The 20,404-nt window shown below is 41.7% G+C and overlaps 1 protein-coding gene and 1 long non-coding RNA gene across 2 annotated transcripts; one reads left to right on the forward strand and one right to left on the reverse strand.

Moving 5' to 3' along the window:
- Positions 1 to 1,087: 1,087 nt before the first annotated feature.
- LOC311033100 lies at positions 1,088 to 1,956 on the forward strand. The gene is made up of 3 exons (XR_014599237.1): positions 1,088 to 1,240; positions 1,619 to 1,781; positions 1,880 to 1,956. It is a non-coding gene; the product is annotated as an uncharacterized lncRNA (long non-coding RNA).
- A 4,240-nt stretch (positions 1,957 to 6,196) lies between these two features.
- Positions 6,197 to 11,049, reverse strand: LOC311032855 (uncharacterized protein). Its single transcript, XM_084039923.1, has 8 exons — positions 10,964 to 11,049; positions 9,693 to 9,822; positions 8,718 to 9,391; positions 8,425 to 8,470; positions 8,248 to 8,339; positions 8,046 to 8,156; positions 7,523 to 7,799; positions 6,197 to 6,878 (listed from the first exon to the last, which is right to left on the reverse strand). The coding sequence occupies exons 2-8, from the start codon at positions 9,714 to 9,716 to the stop codon at positions 6,678 to 6,680; spliced, it is 1,425 nt and encodes a 474-aa protein (XP_083896049.1). The 5' UTR covers positions 9,717 to 9,822; positions 10,964 to 11,049; the 3' UTR covers positions 6,197 to 6,677.
- Positions 11,050 to 20,404: the final 9,355 nt, after the last annotated feature.

The following is a 20,404-nucleotide window of genomic DNA, read 5'->3' on the forward strand; positions in this document are numbered from 1 at the left end:
CCGCCGCCAGCGGCTGCTACCATCACGGCCGCCGGCATTACGCGCCCGCCACCGATCCTCTCCGTCCGCCGACAGGACGTGGTACTTGCTTTAGAGGACGTGGAAGTGCCATATCATGAGGCAGGCACGGCTGGTTCTGGCCTCAGTGCCCAATGGTAAAGTGAGAGGGGTCGCGCCGCTTGATATGTTGGCCAATCACAGCTGATGTCCAATGTAACATTTAAAAGCCCCTGAAATGGGCATAATAGGTCCTCATTAATTTAATAAATGCATTGATATAAATATGGCATTTCTGAAGTTTACAGTAACCTGAGTTGTACATTCTAGATACCCTGAAGTAATATGAGTGTTGGTGTGTTTAGTTCAATGGGCTGACAACCTATCCACCATGGTTTCAGGCTTATTCTCTGCTTGCTAGAATGGACTGCTTTAAGGTCTCCAGTCTCTTAATGGCCGACTGTGGTTGCAAATTAGATTAACCTTTTTCCTTCCTACCTTTTCTGTGAGAGTCTAAGGGCAGAGGATGTTGTGATGATGCTGTGTTAAGCCTTTTGAGACAAACTATTTGCAAAAATGGGCTATACAAATAAAATCACCTTGCCTAACCTCATCAGTAAAATCAACAATAAATAAGTATGTTAATGTTGATCTTTTTAGTCCACAGGACAGTATAAACAGCAGTACCGACTGCTTCTCCAGATCTGACACTGAGGAAGGTATGCCTGTGGCTGCCATGTCTAGGTATTTTGTTTATTTTTTTGCATTTGCCTTTTTTCCATTCACTTATACTTTTCCTAAGATGTAAATCTAACTGAAATGTTTTTTCAATAGTGAAGATGTCCTTAACTGGCTTGCAAGTCAAGTTGATGCAAGCAAAGATTTTAAGATCTGTGTTAACCAAGAGGATATGGTCCAAAGAGGCTTCATTCAGTGGCAGAGACAAAAGAAGGGCTCCCCAGTCAATAAACTCAAAGTATCCTTCATCGGGGAAGCAGGCGTTGATACTGGTGCATTAAGCAAATAATTTTTGACGGGTAATGTAATGAAACTTTTAGAAAAATTGGAGATTCATTATTTAACACTGAGTCAGTTTGATTCGTTTGCTGAATTGTGTGTCTTGTCATCATATACTTTATTTAGAAATGATGCATGCCATTGAAGTGCGGCTGTTTGAGGGAAGCGGCAAAAAAGGAAAGAGTCCAGTTTACTCCATTACTGACTTACAAAATGGCTTCTACAGGTGTGCATGGTTTCATACTTGTACTACATTATGTAGTTTATGCATTACACATTGCAACTAACGATTATTTTCATTATCAATTAATCTGTCGATTATTTAAATCAATTAAGTTGTTTGGTCAATAACATGTTAAAAAAGGTTGAAAAATGTCAGTGTTTCCCATTCCACCAGATGACATCCTCACATGTCTTGTTTTGTCCACAAACCAAAGAGATATTCAGTTTATTGTCATAAAGGTCACTTTTAAGCTGAAATCAGAGAATTATTTTGGCTACTTAATGACTTACGATTACTCGATTATCAGTTGATGATTAATTTAATAATCGGCTATCGATTAATTGTTGCAGCTCTAATGCAATGTTTGTTGATGACATGCAGAACTGCAGGAGAAGTGTTTTCAGTCAGCCTGGCCCAGGGTGGCCCTGCACCATGCTTCTTGAGAGAGTGGTGTTACCAGTTTCTTGCAGAGGGACAGTATGACGCTCTGCAGTTGACCAGAGATGACATAGATGACTGTGAATATACTTCACTCATAGACAGAGTGAGTACATTTCTTATTAGCTGTAATGAGTAAAATGCTTTTCTCAGTGAACAGAATTTCATTGCTATCCTTTTCCTGAGGTTGTGTTGTAATTTTAGGTGGAAGCTGCAACTGATCTGACGGAGCTAACAGACAGTATTCTGAGTTGTGGCTACACAGGAGTGGTCAAGCTGGATAGAAAGGAAAGTATTATAAGGTGTGTACAATTTCCTTCATGGCACATTATAGTGGGCACCATTACAGAATCCACCTTGGACTTGGCAAAATACCCTGTTACGTGGTGTGTGTATTAACTGCTATTACAGTACTTTAGACATGAAAGAAAACAGGCAAACGGTACAGCAAAAATAAGTATATTTAACTTTTTACTTAAATTTAAAGCATTTGTGTATGTTTCCTGGAAATGTCATATCTGTACTTGAAATGTGAATGCATAATACCAGCTGTCCTCTTTATTCATTAGTTTAATAATATTTTTTGGCCCATGGAAAATCAACACAAACCTCACTCCCTTTTCTCAATAGAGCCATTGTTGTACACGCTACAGTGCGTTTGACTGCTATGCTTCAGGAAATCAGAAATGGAATGAAGATTTACAATCTTTTGGAGGTGATTGGGAGGCACCAAACTCTCTGCTCAAACCTGTTTGTCCCCAAAGAGGATGATGACAAAGTAAGGATATTGCACATTTCACCAGATTTGCTTCACTGCTATGCAAAGGATTTAACATTTTATTGACAATCAGTGTTTCTCAAACCACAAGATGCATCCTCAAATCTCTTGTTTTGCCCACTAACCAAAGACATATTCATGTTATTGTCATAAAGGAAACAAGAAAGTTGAAATCAGAGAATTTTGCCTTTTTTTTTTCTTAAACTACTTAAACCGATTATTCGTATATCAAATTAGTGGACAATTAATTTGATAATCGATTATTGTTCGATTAATTGTTGCAGCTCTAGTGCCTTGAAATAAGATTTGATAAGATTATTTTAAACCATACATCTCTTAAAGACTTTGTTTATGTGGAGGCTTTTTTTGTGTCTATCTCTTCCCGTCTGTGTTGTAACCACCTTTTTCCTTTCTTTGATCTTCAGCCGGATGCTGACTACATAATGAGCGTCCTGGCACCTGAGCTGAGTGAGAAGGGGAGTTATAGACGAGCAACAGAAAATTCCATCATCAACTTCCTCCAGGACTTTCTGCAAGAACTTGAAGTCACAGGTTTGACTCTGTCTCTATTACAAGTGTTGACACACACATTCATATCTTTGTCTTTCATATATTTATTTATAAAGTAATTGATAAATAGGGTCAGTTTCTCACAACGTTTGAATTGCACATGATGAAATACTCAAGATTTGTTTGAATTTTTTTTCTTCATTTTTCGTCATGCAGGTCAGAATTAGAGTTCTCAACGGGCCTGAAAATTACAGCCCGACCCGACCCGGCCCGCGGGTTTTTTAAACCCGAACCCGACGCAGCCCGACACACCAGCATGAATTGTCGGCCCGAACCCGACCCCCCGCGTGCCTGCATTGTTTGAAGTTTACTTTTGACCAGCTCCATCTTCTCCAGCCAGGCTATAGGCGTGAGTGCGTCACGCAGCGTCGTCAGGTGTGCGTCTGCCCCATGAAGCAGGCAGCCAGATTGACCAAACGTGAACAGCGATGATTCACAGCAAACAATATATAATTTACAACCTACAATTTTTTATTTTTTTTATTTTTTATTTTTTAATGAAATGTGTTTTATAAAAAAAGGAAGCCCGAGGCCCGACCCGACCCGGCTCATTTGCGTATTTTTTCGGCCCGGACCCGGCCCGAAACTTCGGGTCCCGTCGGGTTTGTCGGGCTGGGCCGACCCGTTGAGAACTCTAGTCAGAATGAACACCAAGAAGTGTGTGAGCCTCCTAAGAAGGTATCCCAAGAAGTGTGTGAGCCTCCCAAGAAGGTATCCCAAGAAGTGTGTGAGCCTCCCAAGAAGGTATCCCAAGAAGTGTGTGAGCCTCCCAAAAAGGTATCCCAAGAAGTGTGTGAGCATCCCAAGAAGGTATCCCAAGAAGCTGTACAAAGTCAGAATGAAGACAGGAACAGGAGTCTGGAACAACAGAGACACTTGAGACTGTCCATCCCAATAGTGATGCAATGGTTAACTGGACAAGGGCACAAACCCCTTCTTCCATCCGATCAGGCAACTTTTAAAATAAAAGTGAAATTTGACCACCAGTGCAAAGAAAAAATGCCTGGTCATGTCATTTGTTTCCCTCTTGTAAGTGCCTGTACAAATACAATAACTCTTCCTGTTGCACATATGAAGACATACACTGAATTCAGAGATGTAATGACAGTTGCAATCAGAATGGGTAGAGAGTTCAGTCGGGTGTAGAAGCCATGTTTCCTGACCACCTATTGTGTACTAGGTTGACTACTCCTGTACCACTGTAAATTAGTTGGTTTCTGTATTATGCCTTTTCAATATTAACACTTAGAATTGCATGGATGATTTAAACGTTTATTCAGTGAACAATTTGCTGTAAAAGTTCAACATCACAGCATAGTTAATTACAAGGTCCCCTTCAATAAGTGAACTGTCTGACCACCTATTGTGTACTAGGTTGACTACTGTACCACTGCAGTTAGTTTCTGTATTATACCTTTTCAATAAGATCACTTGCATGGATGATTTAAAGTTTATTCAATGAACAGTGAGCAATTTGCTGTAAAAGTTCAACATCACAGCATTGTTAAATACAAGGTCCCCTTCAATAAATTATCTGACCTGTCGCTTTGGTTTGTGAAGATATGTAATTTCAAACATTGTTTCAGATTATGAGTTTAATTTATCTTGTTCAACCTAATATGTTTACACTTGTCCATCTATGATAAAACAACACAGTAGAACATTTGTAATGTCATAAGTTTACATGTGGGTATTACATGGACGCCATCACTGTAATATGAACCTGACAAATGGGCTTTATGCACAGCTCCACTACTTCTTGAACTTAAACCAGCTCCTTTACGTCCTGTGTTACATTATTGGACAAAGTGATTGATCCAGGTGTGTCTGACCATTGTTCTGAGGTCAGAAACGCCTGGATTAATCAGTTTGTCCAATAATGTCCACATTTGGGGCAGAAAATCATAACATCCAGTACTACTTACCTCACCATGCTGTGATAAAAAGGAAAATGCAACAACCAAGCTGAGGGTCATTTTTGATGCTTCTGCACATGAGAATGGCTGTCCATCTCTTAATGACTGCTCACTGGACCTGAACCCAGACCTCCTCAACGTCGTTGTCAGTTTCAGGTTGCACCCCATTGCATTCATGGCAGACATCACAAAGGCTTTCCTACAGATATAAATCGCAGAAGAGCACAGAGATGTGATGAGCTTCCTGTGGCTCACTGGTCACCCTGATGCTAAGAACACAAACCAGTGTGTGCTGACAATGACATGTAGTGTTTGGTGTGTCATCAAGTCTATTTTATTTATTTAGAAATCATTATTTATTTATAGGTTATATTTCATGATTTACATTCAGATAGTTGAAGTATATTAGATAGATAGTATTAAAAAATACAGTTAAAGGTTATTTCTATACATGATTTCATTTATTACTGGTATGTGATATTACACATTTAGACCACAAGGAGGCATTTTTTGTTTACTTGTCAGTTGAGAGGAGGTCAAAGTTTGAACCGTATAAGTCTTTTAGCCCATGTGCTATTAATGTGTTTTTACCATGGATCTAATACATCCATGGTTTTTTACTAACATCTGCCATTATTCCAGACCCTGCTTGTGTTCTCCTGCCACTCCACAGAGTTGACACTGTAGACCTGCTTTGCATTGTCTCCTTGACATACCTTACAAAAAGGGATTTAATTCAGATGTTCTATTAATGTACAATTAATGCATCAATAGCACGCCAGAATGAACTTAGTTTTGTAAGGAGTAAAGCTGCAGCCCTTATGTTTTACCTGAATCTGCCTTCCTGCAACTGTGATTGTGACCCATAAAAAAAAAGCCTCTGTGGGACAATTTAATCCAGATTTGAGAAGTCTAGGTACATTGGATTATGATCTGGCCTGGTCCAATGTGGTCCAGATGTTTAGTGACGGTAAAATGTGCCTTTATTGCATTTTCACAAATAGAATAAAGGTTTCACCAATGCCGGCAAAGTTAATGTCTTACCTAAAATGTGTAAAACGTAAATTAGTAGTTAGATATCTATGTTAAAAAAAAAATGAGGCGACCAAATGAACACAAATTAATAAAATTCACTTGTGGAAAGAATACCGACTCCTGAAATGTTAAGGGTGCCACAGAATGTCAGAGTTGTTCAGACCATCAGGAAAGAAAATAGAAATAAACATACAAATACTTCCATTGTAATTTATTTATGTATATAACAAATTGATTATTTTTGATGGACACAAACTTCATGGCACATTATAGTGGGTACCATTACTGAATCCACTTTGGACTTGGGTAAAATACACTGTTATGGTGTGTGTATTAGCTGCTGTCACAGTACTTAAGATGAACATAATGATTTCAGGAAAACAGTACAGCCAAAAAAGAAAGAAATGTATTATGCATTTTCAAAAGAAATGTATGTTTAAAAGTGTCTTCAGTTAACAATTCACATTTTTCTGTAAATGTTACAAAAATATCACAGAGAGTTCATTACATTACAAGTTTTCTTTTAATAAATGTTCAAAGGACTCTTCCTGCTGTATAATATTAAAGACATACAGTGAGTTCAGAGATAGATTTCAGTTGAGTGTAGAGGCCATGTTTCCTGACCACCCATGGTCTACCACTGTAAGTTAGCCAGGTCTGCAAGTCTATTCTGGGAGTCACCAACTCTGCACAAACCTGTTTCTTAAAACTGAAACATTACATAGTCCACTGTAGCCTTGTAAATGTCTCTTCCATTGTCCTGGGAGGGAGCCATAGGATTGATGGCTGCCATCAATCCTGCCATCGCCTGTGGTCCCAGAGGGCAATGGACTGGTGGGAGAACTACACCTGTGGACTCTTCACCCAAACTGTCCAGGTTCCTGCCCGGGACAGTTTGCATACCCTAGAGTTCTCAACGGGTCGGCCCAGCCCGACAAACCCGACGGGACCCGAAGTTTCGGGCCGAAAAAATACGCAAATGAGCCGGGTCGGGTCGGGCCTCGGGCTTCCTTTTTTTATAAAACACATTTCATTAAAAAATAAAAAAAAAAATAAAAAAAAATTGTAGGTTGTAAATTATATATTGTTTGCTGTGAATCATCGCTGTTCACGTTTGGTCAATCTGGCTGCCTGCTTCATGGGGCAGACGCACACCTGACGACGCTGCGTGACGCACTCACGCCTATAGCCTGGCTGGAGAAGATGGAGCTGGTCAAAAGTAAACTTCAAACAATGCAGGCGCGCGGGGGGTCGGGTTCGGGCCGACAATTCATGCTGGTGTGTCGGGCTGCGTCGGGTTCGGGTTTGAAAACCCACGGGCCGGGTCGGGTCGGGCTGTAATTTTCAGGCCCGTTGAGAACTCTAGCATACCCTATAAATAAGAAATATTGTTGTAACCTTTAGTGTACTTCACAGAACAATCAAGCTTAGCAAAATTATGAATACAGTGCTGTGAAAAGTTTTTTGGCCCATTCCTATCATTTTAGCTATATTTGTCACATCTGTCATGTATTATTGTGCTTGGATTTAACATTGTTGAGCTTTTACCTCTAGATTCTCTGGAGCAGCCACAGGAGTCTGGAGAAGCCCCAAGGTCCATAGTTGATTGGGAGTCAGGTTTTGTTCAGTTCGCAGAGGATGGTTGTCCCATGCACCTGTAAAAGTGTCGAGGTCCATTCGGAGGCGTGGTACAAATACATACTGGGCACAAAATAAGTGCAGACTGTTGGAGGGATCTAGCAGCTCATCTTCTTCAAGACTGTGAAGCAGCTCATAGTATACACTTGTTACTGCCATCCACACGTCACGCCACAAGCGTTCAACCCTGCAAGAGGGAAAACAAACAAACAAAATCACACAAAAATAAACAAGTCACAATTACAAAAGGCATTTGTATGCTGATGTTTTGGGATAACCACCTCCATTGGAATTATCCAAATTTACAAGGGCAGTTGCTGCACTTTTGAGCATCATTAATCACTTCCATAGGAACATTTGTTGTGATGTGGGGCACCAAACCCTAAAAGGTACCTTCAAATCCAAAACAACAATACAGCTTATTTTGACATACCTTTGATTGTGCACGCTCTTTCCTGATATGTAGCTTCCTCTGCCACAGCCGCGAACAGTGAACATGCAGTGAGCAATGGCAACATTCTCAACTCCTTGGTCACCTCGAACTCTAAATAATGACAGAAACCAAGTCAAATGTTTACAGTTAATAAAATTTGATTAACAAAATAGAATATTGGAGGATCTTGCCATTTTCTTACCTTAATGGAAAGCCAAATTCTTCAACAGAGCTCATGAAGAAGCCAAGTGCAGTTGTTGCCTTGTTATTGTTAGCAGCACTCAGGTACATTATCTAGACGTAGTGACAAAATACTTTAGTGACTGTACAATGGAATATGGTAATACTACAATGAGTTTGTCTTGGAATAAGTGTTTACCTTTCGTGAATATCCATCAATTCCGGCGAAGATGACAATACCATATCTGACAAGAAAAAAATAATTATTAAGTGTATAATTTCAACTTCAGATATTAAAAATGGAAAACAAATTACAGATCCACAAGGAGTAATTTTGAATACATTTTGACATTATATGTGCAAATGTAATTTTACTAGGTCAAATATAATTGTGGTAATCTAATCTGTTAATTTAAAAAAAAAAATAGCTACACTGGATATGTATTGTGGGTGTCAAAAACTACATTTCAAATATCCACAATGACAGTGTACCTGATTAATTTGTGGTTTGTATCCACATGAACCAGTGAGAGGGGACCCTTTACAGAATACACCCTTCTGGCAACACAGCCCATACATGCCATTCTCTCCAAGATCCCGGCAGAATCCATGCGGTGCATGGATGCTGAAACCTGCTCCCATGTCACACGGTGTCCCATAGCCTGCAGCTCACCTTTCATCAGTCTATAGCCGATGTGTGGCATCCTCAATTTGACTGAGTGCACAAGATTGTCCAGCTCATCATCAGTGAGATTGCTGTATGATCCCTTAACTGATAGCCCATACTCATGCATCCGCCGAAAAACTGTCCTTTCAGTGACACCAAGGATCTTGGCTATGCAGGGGATTTTCAGGTGCATGTCAATTAAGCTTTGCAGATAATCTTTAGATATGGCAAATTTGGGCTGTCCCCTACCACCACCCAGAACCTCTACAGTAGAAGCAGGAGGAGGTCTCTCTTCTTGCAAACGGAGTAGTCTCAAAACCTCAAATAAGGCACGCAAAACATCTTGTGGCAGTTCTACTATATTAGCAAAAGAGAGCAAGAGACCCATGTCATGACCCAAAACAAAATGTAAATGGTCCAAATCCACAGGCTGACGTTGCAGAACTTCCTGCAGCCTTTGCAGCATTCTCTGCATAAAGTGCCTCCCAATTGAAGTTGCCTGTAATTAAAAACATGGTATCTTAATTAGTGCTCATAATGCACAGATTAGATGATGTCATGCTATGATGAATTAATGTACCTAAGAGCATTTGAACAAAACTAATTGTATGTTTTTTTGTTAATCAAAAAAAGGTGAAAAAAGGGTTCATAAGTTTATATTGAGATGGTGTTTAAAATTAGATTTTCTGGAGCATCCCTGGCCCAGCCTATGCACTACCATTAAAAATGCACACGTACTATGAAGCTAAATATATGAAAGCCAATTATGGTGACATGAATGTTGATTAACTTGCCATTACCTGTTGGGATTGTGAGTCTGCCATCTCGTTTTACTTTAGAGTCCTCTGGCCTTAAATTTGTGCTCCCTGGCTGAGGAGTGCGATATTGCTGGTGAATACTGTGTTGGCACATTCACGGAGCCTCAGATTCCTAGAAAACAAAACACACCTCACAGGGTTGGAGAAATGGTAATTGGATCATGATAGCTGTACTGTCAGACATCTGAGAATATTATGTATTGCCCCCACCCCTTCTATCAAACATGATAGGCAGCTGGAAACCCTGGACATACCGGTTCTAATGCAATGAAATTAAAATTTTTGGCCAAGGCCGAAATAAATTATAATGCCAATTTTTAGTACAGCTGTGTTTATGGCTATGACTGTGTACTTTTACTTACCTCACTAAAATAAGGCATTGTAATTGCATAAATTAATATTCATGCTTCAAAGAATAAATCAATCACAAAATTATTAAAATCTTTATTAATCAATGACATTCCAACAATGCACAATATAAAATAAAATATTTATCTTGACCCCACTTATGAATAACCTGCAGGCCTAACTGACTGGCGGATGAAAGATTGTAAAATTAAATATGTTGTGTATGCCATTAGATATATATGTATGCCACTCAGCTGACAGGGTGAGGGCGTCATGTTTCCATGACTACTGACCGGAAACAGACACATGGTACATGTTTACCAATTGTAAAATTGAAACTCTGTGATGTTAACACTGAATACTGAATAGTGGGGAAGGCTCTGTATTTTGTATTTTTTGTTTTTCTTTTCTTTCTTTAAAAAAAAAAAAAAAAACTCTTATTCTGTCTTTTATTTTACTGTGCTTTTATAGCGATTGATCCCCTTGGGTCTGAAATAAATACATTAAATGTAATAATGCTGAACTCTAACAACAAAGACAAAGGTAATGTTAAGCAGTACACGGGCGGGTTATTTATCGGATGCTGTACTGACCGTAGCCGCGCTAACGGCGCTAACTGATAAACAGATACACAGTGCGTAGGCCTATATGTGGTATCAAATCGGTGAGCCTGAAATGGGCGAAAGACGGGGGATAGGTGTTTCCCATTAATGAACGAGACTACAGTGGGTTTTCACGGCGCGTCATCAACCCGGAAATCGCTATTCCGTTTTAGCTTAGCTAAGCTAACGTTAGCGCTTGTTCCGGCAGACCGTTGCCAAATCCGCATAACATAAAGCGTATACATTTTAACGCCGCAAGGTTCTATGTGGAAACCAGCAACAAACACGGAGTAACATACTTACGGGCGGTGCAGGCGAACTCGTTTGCTCCATGCTGTCGGTAGGGAGAAGGTGCACCACAGGCCCGGCCTCCTACTCCCACTCACTCCCCTCGTATAACCTTGAGGCGCGTTCACGCGTCCCTAGCCCCTCCCCTCAGACACTCCCCCCTCCACGCCAAAACCCTGACAGTAACTTGGCATTGAAAAAAAGAACATTGAAACCGAAAACCAGTGAGACTGGGGGGGAAATAGAGTGTAAAAAAACACACACTGAAAAAAGATGGACATGAAGAAGAAATCTAAAGACTGACATTGAAAACTACATTATTCAATGCCAATACTTTTTTTTTCAGTGTCAATACAACTTTTATTACAATGCCAAATTTTATTTTCACTGCCAAAAATCGTTATTACAATGCCAAATTTTATTTTCGCTGCCAAAAATCGTAATTACAATGCCAAATTTTATTTTCAATGCCAACTATTAATGTCAGGGTTCTGTCTCCATACCTCTACGCCCAACGCTGCAGACTCTGGAAGGACAAAAACTATTTAACGTTTTGTTTTATATACAATAAAAGTTTAAAATCTGTTCACCCTTATACCTCTGGTCTCAGTCGGTGTCTCCCTCCTTTTTGGACACAATCCCCGTCAAAGTCACATCAAAATCAAACTTCCTCAAATACTCTAGCAATACATTAAATCCATGTTAGGAGCGGAAAGATGTAATTTACCTTCAGATCACCGTCCGCTCCGTCCCACTGACGCCGTAGAGAGCAGCAAAGTGTTGCCACTCGCACTGCGTATTTTTATTCGTGATCCCGCTGCTGTGGCCACTAAATTAAATTATTTTCCGGGCCTCCACCTCCCCAACAAGTGTCTCTTTCTCCGTTTCTGAAAAGTTACGTTTCTTCGCTATTTTTCTGACCTGTCGCCGTGATTCACCACACGGAAACGATTGCATGCCGGCTCATTAATATAGTAAAATGTGGGCGTGTACAGGGCGGGATTCAGGTACGCACACTTGTAGGTGATGGTGCCTGTCCACAGGCAGCGGTGTTTCCCCGCGTCCCATTCATTGTCTATGTGAAAAGCTGTGCAATGCATTCTGGTAGCGTCGCGACGAATGTCGAGAGACGGCGCGCGAGTTGGCCGTTCCTCATTTGCATAAAGTTGAAGTCTTATGCTACTTTATGCGGGCTCGACTCGCCGCATCGGGAACGCTCGCGAACGCTCGCAAAAAAAGTGTTGTTAAAAGGAGAGCGCCTGTCAATCATCCTCTAGTGGCAGCCCACCAAGCGTGCAATACTGGGAAGCGGCGCGTCCACACGCGTTTAAAATCGCCCCTGTGGACACGCACCTGGATCCTCTGATTTATAAAGGAAACATTGCGTACAGCTTGCGTGCGCACAGTTTTATAAATCAGATTTTTTTTTAGCGCACGCAAACTTTGGCTTTTGGGCGTACGTACACTTTTAGTAAGGATCCTACGCACAGTTTTATAAATGAGGCCCCAGAACCAGGTTACAAGCGTGCTTATATCACTGACTGATTACCTGATTCTGTCCAGCTGTCTGAGTGTCGGCTGAGCCACTCCTCCCTCTCCTCCAGCAGCCAGCGCCTTAACCACACCCTACTGCCACAATATAATACAGGCAAAAGGCAACAATTTCATCTGCCAAATGCAGGAAGGACAGCTGGCAAAAACTTGCCGACTGTGTGAATGTGTAAGTCGTATTAATAGTATTAGTAGTAGTATAATATGACTGCCCCATCATCAGGACAGTATTGGACGTGACTGATTGAATGGGCACGTTAACTGCGCTGACAGCTCAGTGGTAGAGTTACCGCCCCATGTACCGAGGCTCCCTGCAGCGTTCCCGAATTCGAATCCGCCCTACGGTCCATTTTTAAATCATGTCGTCGCTTTCTCTCGTCCCTTTAACTCTCACGATGTCCTTCCACAATAAAAGGTCAAAAAATATAACTTTAAAATAATGAATGTGTTGCTTCGATGTATTCTTATAACGTGGTGTATGACAATACCAGCCTAATTCTTTAAGCTGCAATCCCGGTGGTGTAAAACGGACTTGGGAGCAAATAAAATAAACATAAAAACATAATTCAAAGTGGTAAGTAGGCTGTACGCTGACACAGATAAGTCATTCCCTCCAATGAGAATCTGTATCTCTCATATAAAATCATCAGACACAGTAATACACTTTCGTGGTCTGAACATATCACTCAAATTGTCGCCAAGATGGGTAGTACTATTGCTGCTGTTAGGAAATGGGCTCCCTATTTAACACCTGCAATTCGCAGACAGGTAGTACAAACATTGGTGTTGTGTCATCTGGATTATTATTCAGTTATTTGGGCTTCTGCACCCAAGTCCGAGTTTACAAAATTACAAACAGCTCAAAATAGGGCAGCTAGACTTACTCTAGATTGTTCTTATAGATCTAGTGTTGACCGAATGCATTCTTGTCTTGGATGGCTGAAGGTTATCCATAGGTTATCCAGTAGTTTATTGTTATTTATTCGAAACATTATTCATAACAAGTATCCTACAGCTCTTTCTAATCAGATTGGTTAAAATGCTGATGTTCACCACTACAGTACCAGAGCTTCAACTCAAGGTCTACTTGTATTACCACGACCAAGAACTAACTCAATGAAAAGCACTGTTGTATATAGAGCCATTTCGTTATGGAACACTCTGCAGTCAGTGTTGTAGAGCAATATAAGTGCTTAAGTTACATTTGTTTGTTTGTTGTGTGTTTAGTTGTTAGCCGATGCTATAGGCTACTAATGGAAGGCTACCAAAACTAAACCAATATCAACATGGCAACATAAACATAAACTGGGGGGCCTTAGCTCAGGAGGTAGAGCGGGTTGGCTGGTAACCGCAAGATTGCTGGTTCAATCCCCGGCTCCTCCTAACTGAGTGCCTGGTGTCCCTGAGCAAGACACCTCACCCTAATTTCTCCTGACGAGCTGGCTGTCGCCCTGCGTGGTTGACTCCGCCGTCGGTGTGTGAATGTGTGCATGAATGGGTGAATGTAAGTCATTACTGTAAAGCGCTTTGGATAAAAGTGCTATATAAATGAGGACCATTTACCATAAATCACTATCTTGCTCCAGGAGAAATTACTTACTGGTGAAGTGGTATTGGATGACATGTTGTCATAGCTTCTTGGTACATAACAGCTACCGTAGTTGCAACAAAGTGACGCGCTAGAGAGCACTATTCGTTTGAATGCAAAACACAATTTCACCACTACATGCTATTATGTTACCATTTTGTGAACTTCTTTTTCTTTCCTTTTTTTCCCCCTTTGTTTTTATTGTTATTGGATCTGTGTATGTTTTGTAACTGGATCTGTGTATTGTTGTTTTATTTTGTACTTTTGAAAAGGACCCCAGGAAGACTAGCCTGGCGTTTGTGCGTCGGCTAATGGGGATCCTCAATAAACAAGAAACAAGAAACAATATAAAATCGTCAGACACAGACAAAGGGGTTTTGCCGGTCTCTGTACACTCTAGTTCCCCTAAGAGGCCCTCTCACGATCCACCGAGCTTCTTCTTTTTTTTTTATCCGCGCACCAAGAAAGCTGATTTGTCAGTAGGCGGTGTTTTTCTCCACGTTGATCTCTTATCAGGAACATAACCTGCTCTGGAGCGTAAGTTACCATGGCGATCTACCCCGGTAAGAAGTTAACCAGCGTTGTAGGACGGAAAACCCAGGGTTAACGCTTAAGTTATCTTGCTAAGCCCAAATCCTGCTTCGTAGTACAGGCCCCAGGTGGTGGGCACACATCCGGGATAAAACAGACGACCAAGCAAAGACACCAGGGTTGATTAGGTTCGACGACAGACAGGTTTGGAGACACAAGGGCAGGCTATGGGGATTGGGGAGAAGGAGAGGCAAGGCTGACGAGACAATGACACACAGCTGGGAGACAAAAAAGGAGGGAAACCAAGACAGGAAGCAAAGCATGTGACAACACAAGACAGAAGGACTACAAAATAAAACAGGAAACCAACACTACAAAAACCAACAGTCATGACAATCCGGTTGTGGGAACTATTATTTCCAAATACCGGCGAGGGTCAAGGATCAAAAAGACAACATCACCGCTGAAATTACAGGTTGCAAATAAAGACCTCCAAGACCCCCTTCAACCTCTCCCAAAGCTTCCCAGTCTTCACTTTATGCATCGGCTTTTGAGAAAGCCATCAGAGTTTAAGAGTCACACCAAAGATCATGCTGGATTTTAATCCACAATTTCCAAATAAGACGTTACATTGTTGGCTTCTATAATTTACAAATTTAAACTGGGAGACATGACACCCAGGATGTGCCGTGATATGCATCCATGTAAATAAATGCAGCCAGACTGCAGTGGTGAGTATCTTGGCACTTGTACACGTTGTGGGGAAAAACAGGACAATGAGGCAATATTTTATAGTTTTATTGATGCTGTTTTGTCCTCTGGGATGAGCAGCCTTGCTCTCAAATGGCTTTGACCGTTTTTTTTCCCGGCTGTATCACTTTGTCCTGTCCTACACAAGACAATCTTCACCATACCCGTGTGTGTGTGTGTGTGTTGATTTGTGTGCAGTGGTATGAGGGGATCTGACAGGTCAGTGCAGTGCCGTGCAGAGAGAGGGGCAAGCCAACCTTGGCCGCTTCTATTGAATTAAAGTTACCATTTTTCTATCTGGCCGTACGTGTATGTGTTCGAGTTTTGTGTTCTGTCATTGGGGAAATGGCAGATATGGTGCCTGATCTTCAAATTGACATTTATAGCTTTTTGTTGTCATGCATGAAAGGACGAAGAAGAGGAGACAGGCAGATTTACTTTACCCATGCGTCTGTACTCTGGTGGGCCAAGGGCGCAGGCGGTCAGTGCGTGATAGACGTCCACTTTGACCCCCATCGTTTTTGGGGTAACTCTCGACACACGTTGGGGGGGACATGAGAATGTTTTGGTGGAGGACAAATTGGAGGAGGGGAATGAGATGAAAAGGATGAAACCATTTTTAGCCGATGTTGCTCTGTCAGATGGTCAGTCCACCGTTTTGAGGGATGGAATAACTCCACAACTCTTGTGTGTGATTGCCATCAAGTTTAGTACAGACATTCATGGTCCCCAGAAGAATGACTGGTCTTCATGTGCCACCTGCAGATCAATGGTTTCACTTATGTATCTCAATGTCGAATTTTGTTCACATGCAATATATCCCAATCACAAAACCACTGACATTGCTTCATCTTAAAATACACGAAACACACTCTGGAGCTTGAATTTTACTTACATGTCCTATTTGAAAAGGTGCAGAGAATTTCTTTTTGACAGGAATGTAAGGAGACATTAACAAGACATCAAAGTCAAAAATCAAACTTCCAATAGGGTCATTCCGTGTCATTTCATCAAATTTCTGAAAATCTTCCCACCTGACCATCTCAATAGTTTTCTCATGAAACATCATTGAATGAAGGGTAGTTTATACGGTTTTTGGCATCATACTCTGAAAAGCCATTATTAAACAGCAATATCTGGAAAACTATCTCACCTGTGGCCTTCAAATTTTCTACAATGTATATCTGTTACTAAACGCCTCCAGACTTGAAATATCAGGGATGTAGCTCAATGATAACCTAGTATGGTAGGTACTTAAAATGTGGCTGAGATGGTCAGGTGGGAGGCATTTGATGAAATGACACGGAATGACCCAATATGTAATCCCTTTCTGCAATTTCTGCCAATTTCAAGCAAAGGATAGGCTTAAGTATATCATGAAAGTAACCAGGAAATTGAGGTTCCATTTCACTGTGGGTGATGGTGGTTTAGAAAGAGAAACTCTTTGGGTGCTTGTCGGTTCGACAAATTCACTTGTAGGGCCCTAGTTTCGTAGACCAGGCGCAGTCAGCTTTCAGCGCACCTGCGCCGCGCCGACGGGGTGTGTCCGCCTGGATTTTGCAAGTTTCGTGCACCGCGCAGGCTCGCGCAGGCACACCTCCCGTCTCGCCCACCGGCGCAAGTGGGAAAGGGGGAGGAGAAGAAGGCGTGAGTGGGAGACGAGGAGGAGACGAGGCGTGGACTGGGATTAATACAGCCGATTCAGATCTTCACCAATCAAATGAGCTCCTCTCCTCACCTTTAATGCGTTAGGGGAGGTTCAGTGCAAGTTCCGTCACTTGACAACCCGATGACAGAAGCAGCGCCGCTGCTCCCACAACGCGCATCACGCGCTGTGCGCGCGTATCATAATAATAACAATGCCGATATTATAAAAAACAGGAGAGAGAGAGGGAGATGTTTTGGTCCGAGAGGCTGAGTTTCCGTTACGCGTGCCATCTGCCTTTGACGTCAGATGTGACGGGACAATCTATATAGATATACATTCACGTGTTGATTCAATTAGTTGCATTAAATAGTGTTTGTTGTGATTGTTTATTGCATTTAAATGTGCCTGGAACTCTGGAAACCTGCCTGTGAGGTCTTGGTGACGTGTGCGGACTGCGCGCCGTCAGCCAAACTTCCGATCCGCCAGCTGTGATTCGCATTGAATGAATGGACTTCATTTACGCCTTGCGCCGAAAGTAGACCAGGTTGGAGCTGGCGAGCTTTCAGCGCAGTCTCGGCGAGGCTTTTTGCCACGAAACTTCCGCTACGCCAAGCTGAATGTGTGACGCCTCCCCCTGCTGCGCCGCCACACCCATCTTGGCGCAGGCGATCCACCAAACTGCCAAACTGACCGTGCGCAAGGCTGCGCGGGTCGAAACTTGCATTGCGCCGGCTCCGCCACCCTGCGCCGCCCTGCGCTGCGCCACGAAACTAGGGCCCGTAGACTTTAAGCTACGGCCAAATCTGTCAGGACAATATGCATTTTAGGAAAAATGTCAAGTAAGGTCCCACTGAGTTACAATTTAAATTTGACACAAAAATGCTGCAATGACTTTACTGATGAAATGTAAGATGAACCAGAAAAAAAAGAAAGCAAGAAAATAATCGTTAAAGAGAGACATAGGCTGAGATATAGGAAGAGATGACAAATGTGACAAACTGAAAAGAAATAGGACAGTTGATTTACACTTGTGCAGCACACAGAAAGACTTACTTGACATTTATGATTAATGTTTCCAAAATCCTGAATCCTGAATGTTTTAATGACATTTGGTTGTAGAAAATATACAAACTGACAGATGCTAGTACCTAGGTGAATGTGAATCTGCACACTGAATACTTTTTAAAAGAATAATTTCCGATTCACTTTGAATCCTCTGTTAAATGTCAAATAATCAAAAATTAATTAATTATAATAAGGGCCCGAGCGCCGACAACGTCGGGCAGTGAAGCCCTATTGAAATTGCTCCGTTTATTATTATTAGGGCCCGAGCGCCGACAACGTCGGGCTGCGAAGCCCTATTGTTATTCGAATGTTTATTATTCTTACACGACTTCGACCTGCGTTTTGGGGGCCTGAGCATGAAAAAAAACTAACGAAAATTGGAGTGTCTATAGGGTCTGGCGAAAAATTTGAGAATTTGGCGTCTTCGCATTCGGCCACGAAAAAGTTGCTCGCTAGCGCCACCTAGTGGGAGATTCGCCATCCTCGCCGCACCGTAAGTCCGATTGACATGAAACTTTGCACACATGTGCAGACAAGTCTCCTCTACAAAAAAGCCATTGGGAGTACCAAAGTCCGCCTACCGAAATTTTCCGCCATCTTGGATTTTATGAAAAACAGGAAGTTACGCATTTCTCGGACACCGTTGGTCCGATTTGGACGAAATTCGGTACGCATACTCGTTAGACCTAGCTGGGGGGGGGGGTGTTCCGAAAAGGTTTCGAAAATATGCATTGTATCAGAAGATATGTGTGTGTGTGTTCGTGTTCGTGTTCTCCGGTTCTTCTGGCTTTGGGGTTAGTCATTTTGTGTTTTTAGAGGGAGGAATAATGACGGAGGTTAATATAGGGCAGGGATGCATGGATATGGCCCTGCATCCAAAGGTCACCTTGGTCAGGAGAAGAGCTTTTATCGAACAGCCCGAATGTCCACTATTGTGTGTTTCATTTGTTTTGTCCTTCCGTGAGGGGCACTAACCTCGGTATGTGACAAGCTCTACCTTCATTTACATTTAGGGCATTAGGACACTTTTGTCCAAAGCGACTTACAATAAGTACATTTGTCAAAAGAAAGAAACCACAACATATCATTGCCGATAAAGTAAGAGCTTAAAATAGAAACAAGTGTTAGGTCCTCGTCTGAGTAAAGTAGTAGCTGTTCAAGTACAGTGCTATGATCAAAGTACTATAGGTAAGAACATAGTGATTTTTTTTAGGGGGGGGGGGGGGGGGGGTGTTGTTAGTGGGTCATGCTATGCAGAGTCGAGGTGAAGTCTGAACAGGTGAGTCTTGAGCCTTTTTTTTTCGGAAGATGGCAAGTGACTCTGCTGTCCTGACATTGGTCGGGAGTTCGTTCCACCACTGAGGCGCCAGAACAGAGAAGAATCGGGACTTTGCTGAGCGACATTTGTTTGATTTCTTCACATTCAGACAGCACAGTACAGATCAGTTTACGGGAGTAGATACGTGTGTATTTTTTGTGTATTTTGTTTATATTACTCCTCATCTTTTTCGGTCTCCAGCCCTACTACCACATTTTGTCATCCTTTACTACTTCTATCCTTCCCTTCCCTCCTTCCTGATCTCCTCTCACGCCCGTGTATCTGTGATCACATTGTGATCTTGCTTCTCACTCCTGCAAACGTGACCACTGTGCCATCCTCATTGTGTTGCTCTGTGGCAGTTCATCCACACATTACAAGTGTCTGACCCTCTGTGGAGCAACAGACAACACCTTTCTTTGTATTCCTGCAATAGCTCTATCCTCAATGTGCTCCGGGCTCAAAACACCTTTCAGCTGGAAATATTTTATTGACCGTGGTTTATTCTCATACACTTAACCATTAGATGCATAAGTGGGTCAGGTGAGGATTTTTTTTTTGCAATATTTTCTTAAAAGTTATCATTTCATATTCGGTAGGTATTCCTCAAAAAGCATGTTTTTGATATGATGCCATTTAAAAGTGGGTAGAAAATGATCCATATTAGAATCAATGCGTTTTTGTGCCATTTTTGTAAGAATAATATATTAATATTATTGGACACAAAAGAATGATTTGATGTTAGTTATTTTCATTTTTCTCTTTTTAACATTTGGTCAACATTCATTTTTTTGTGTGTGTAATGTCAATACCTGTCTTTTGATGTCATAGTCCCTGTTATTCTTCTTGACTCAAACAGGTTTGACACAGGCATGCAGTGAGCATGCAGTTGTTACAAACTACCTATTTCTGGCTGTGATCATTGCACACAGGTACATCGCATTTCCCACACCTATTGTTGACTTTGCGATCTGTGTTACTTGGGCAGATCTGACACCTATTTCT

The sequence above is a fragment of the Eutrigla gurnardus genome (assembly GCF_963514095.1).
Source record: "Eutrigla gurnardus genome assembly, chromosome: 22".
NCBI lineage: Eukaryota > Metazoa > Chordata > Actinopteri > Perciformes > Triglidae > Eutrigla > Eutrigla gurnardus.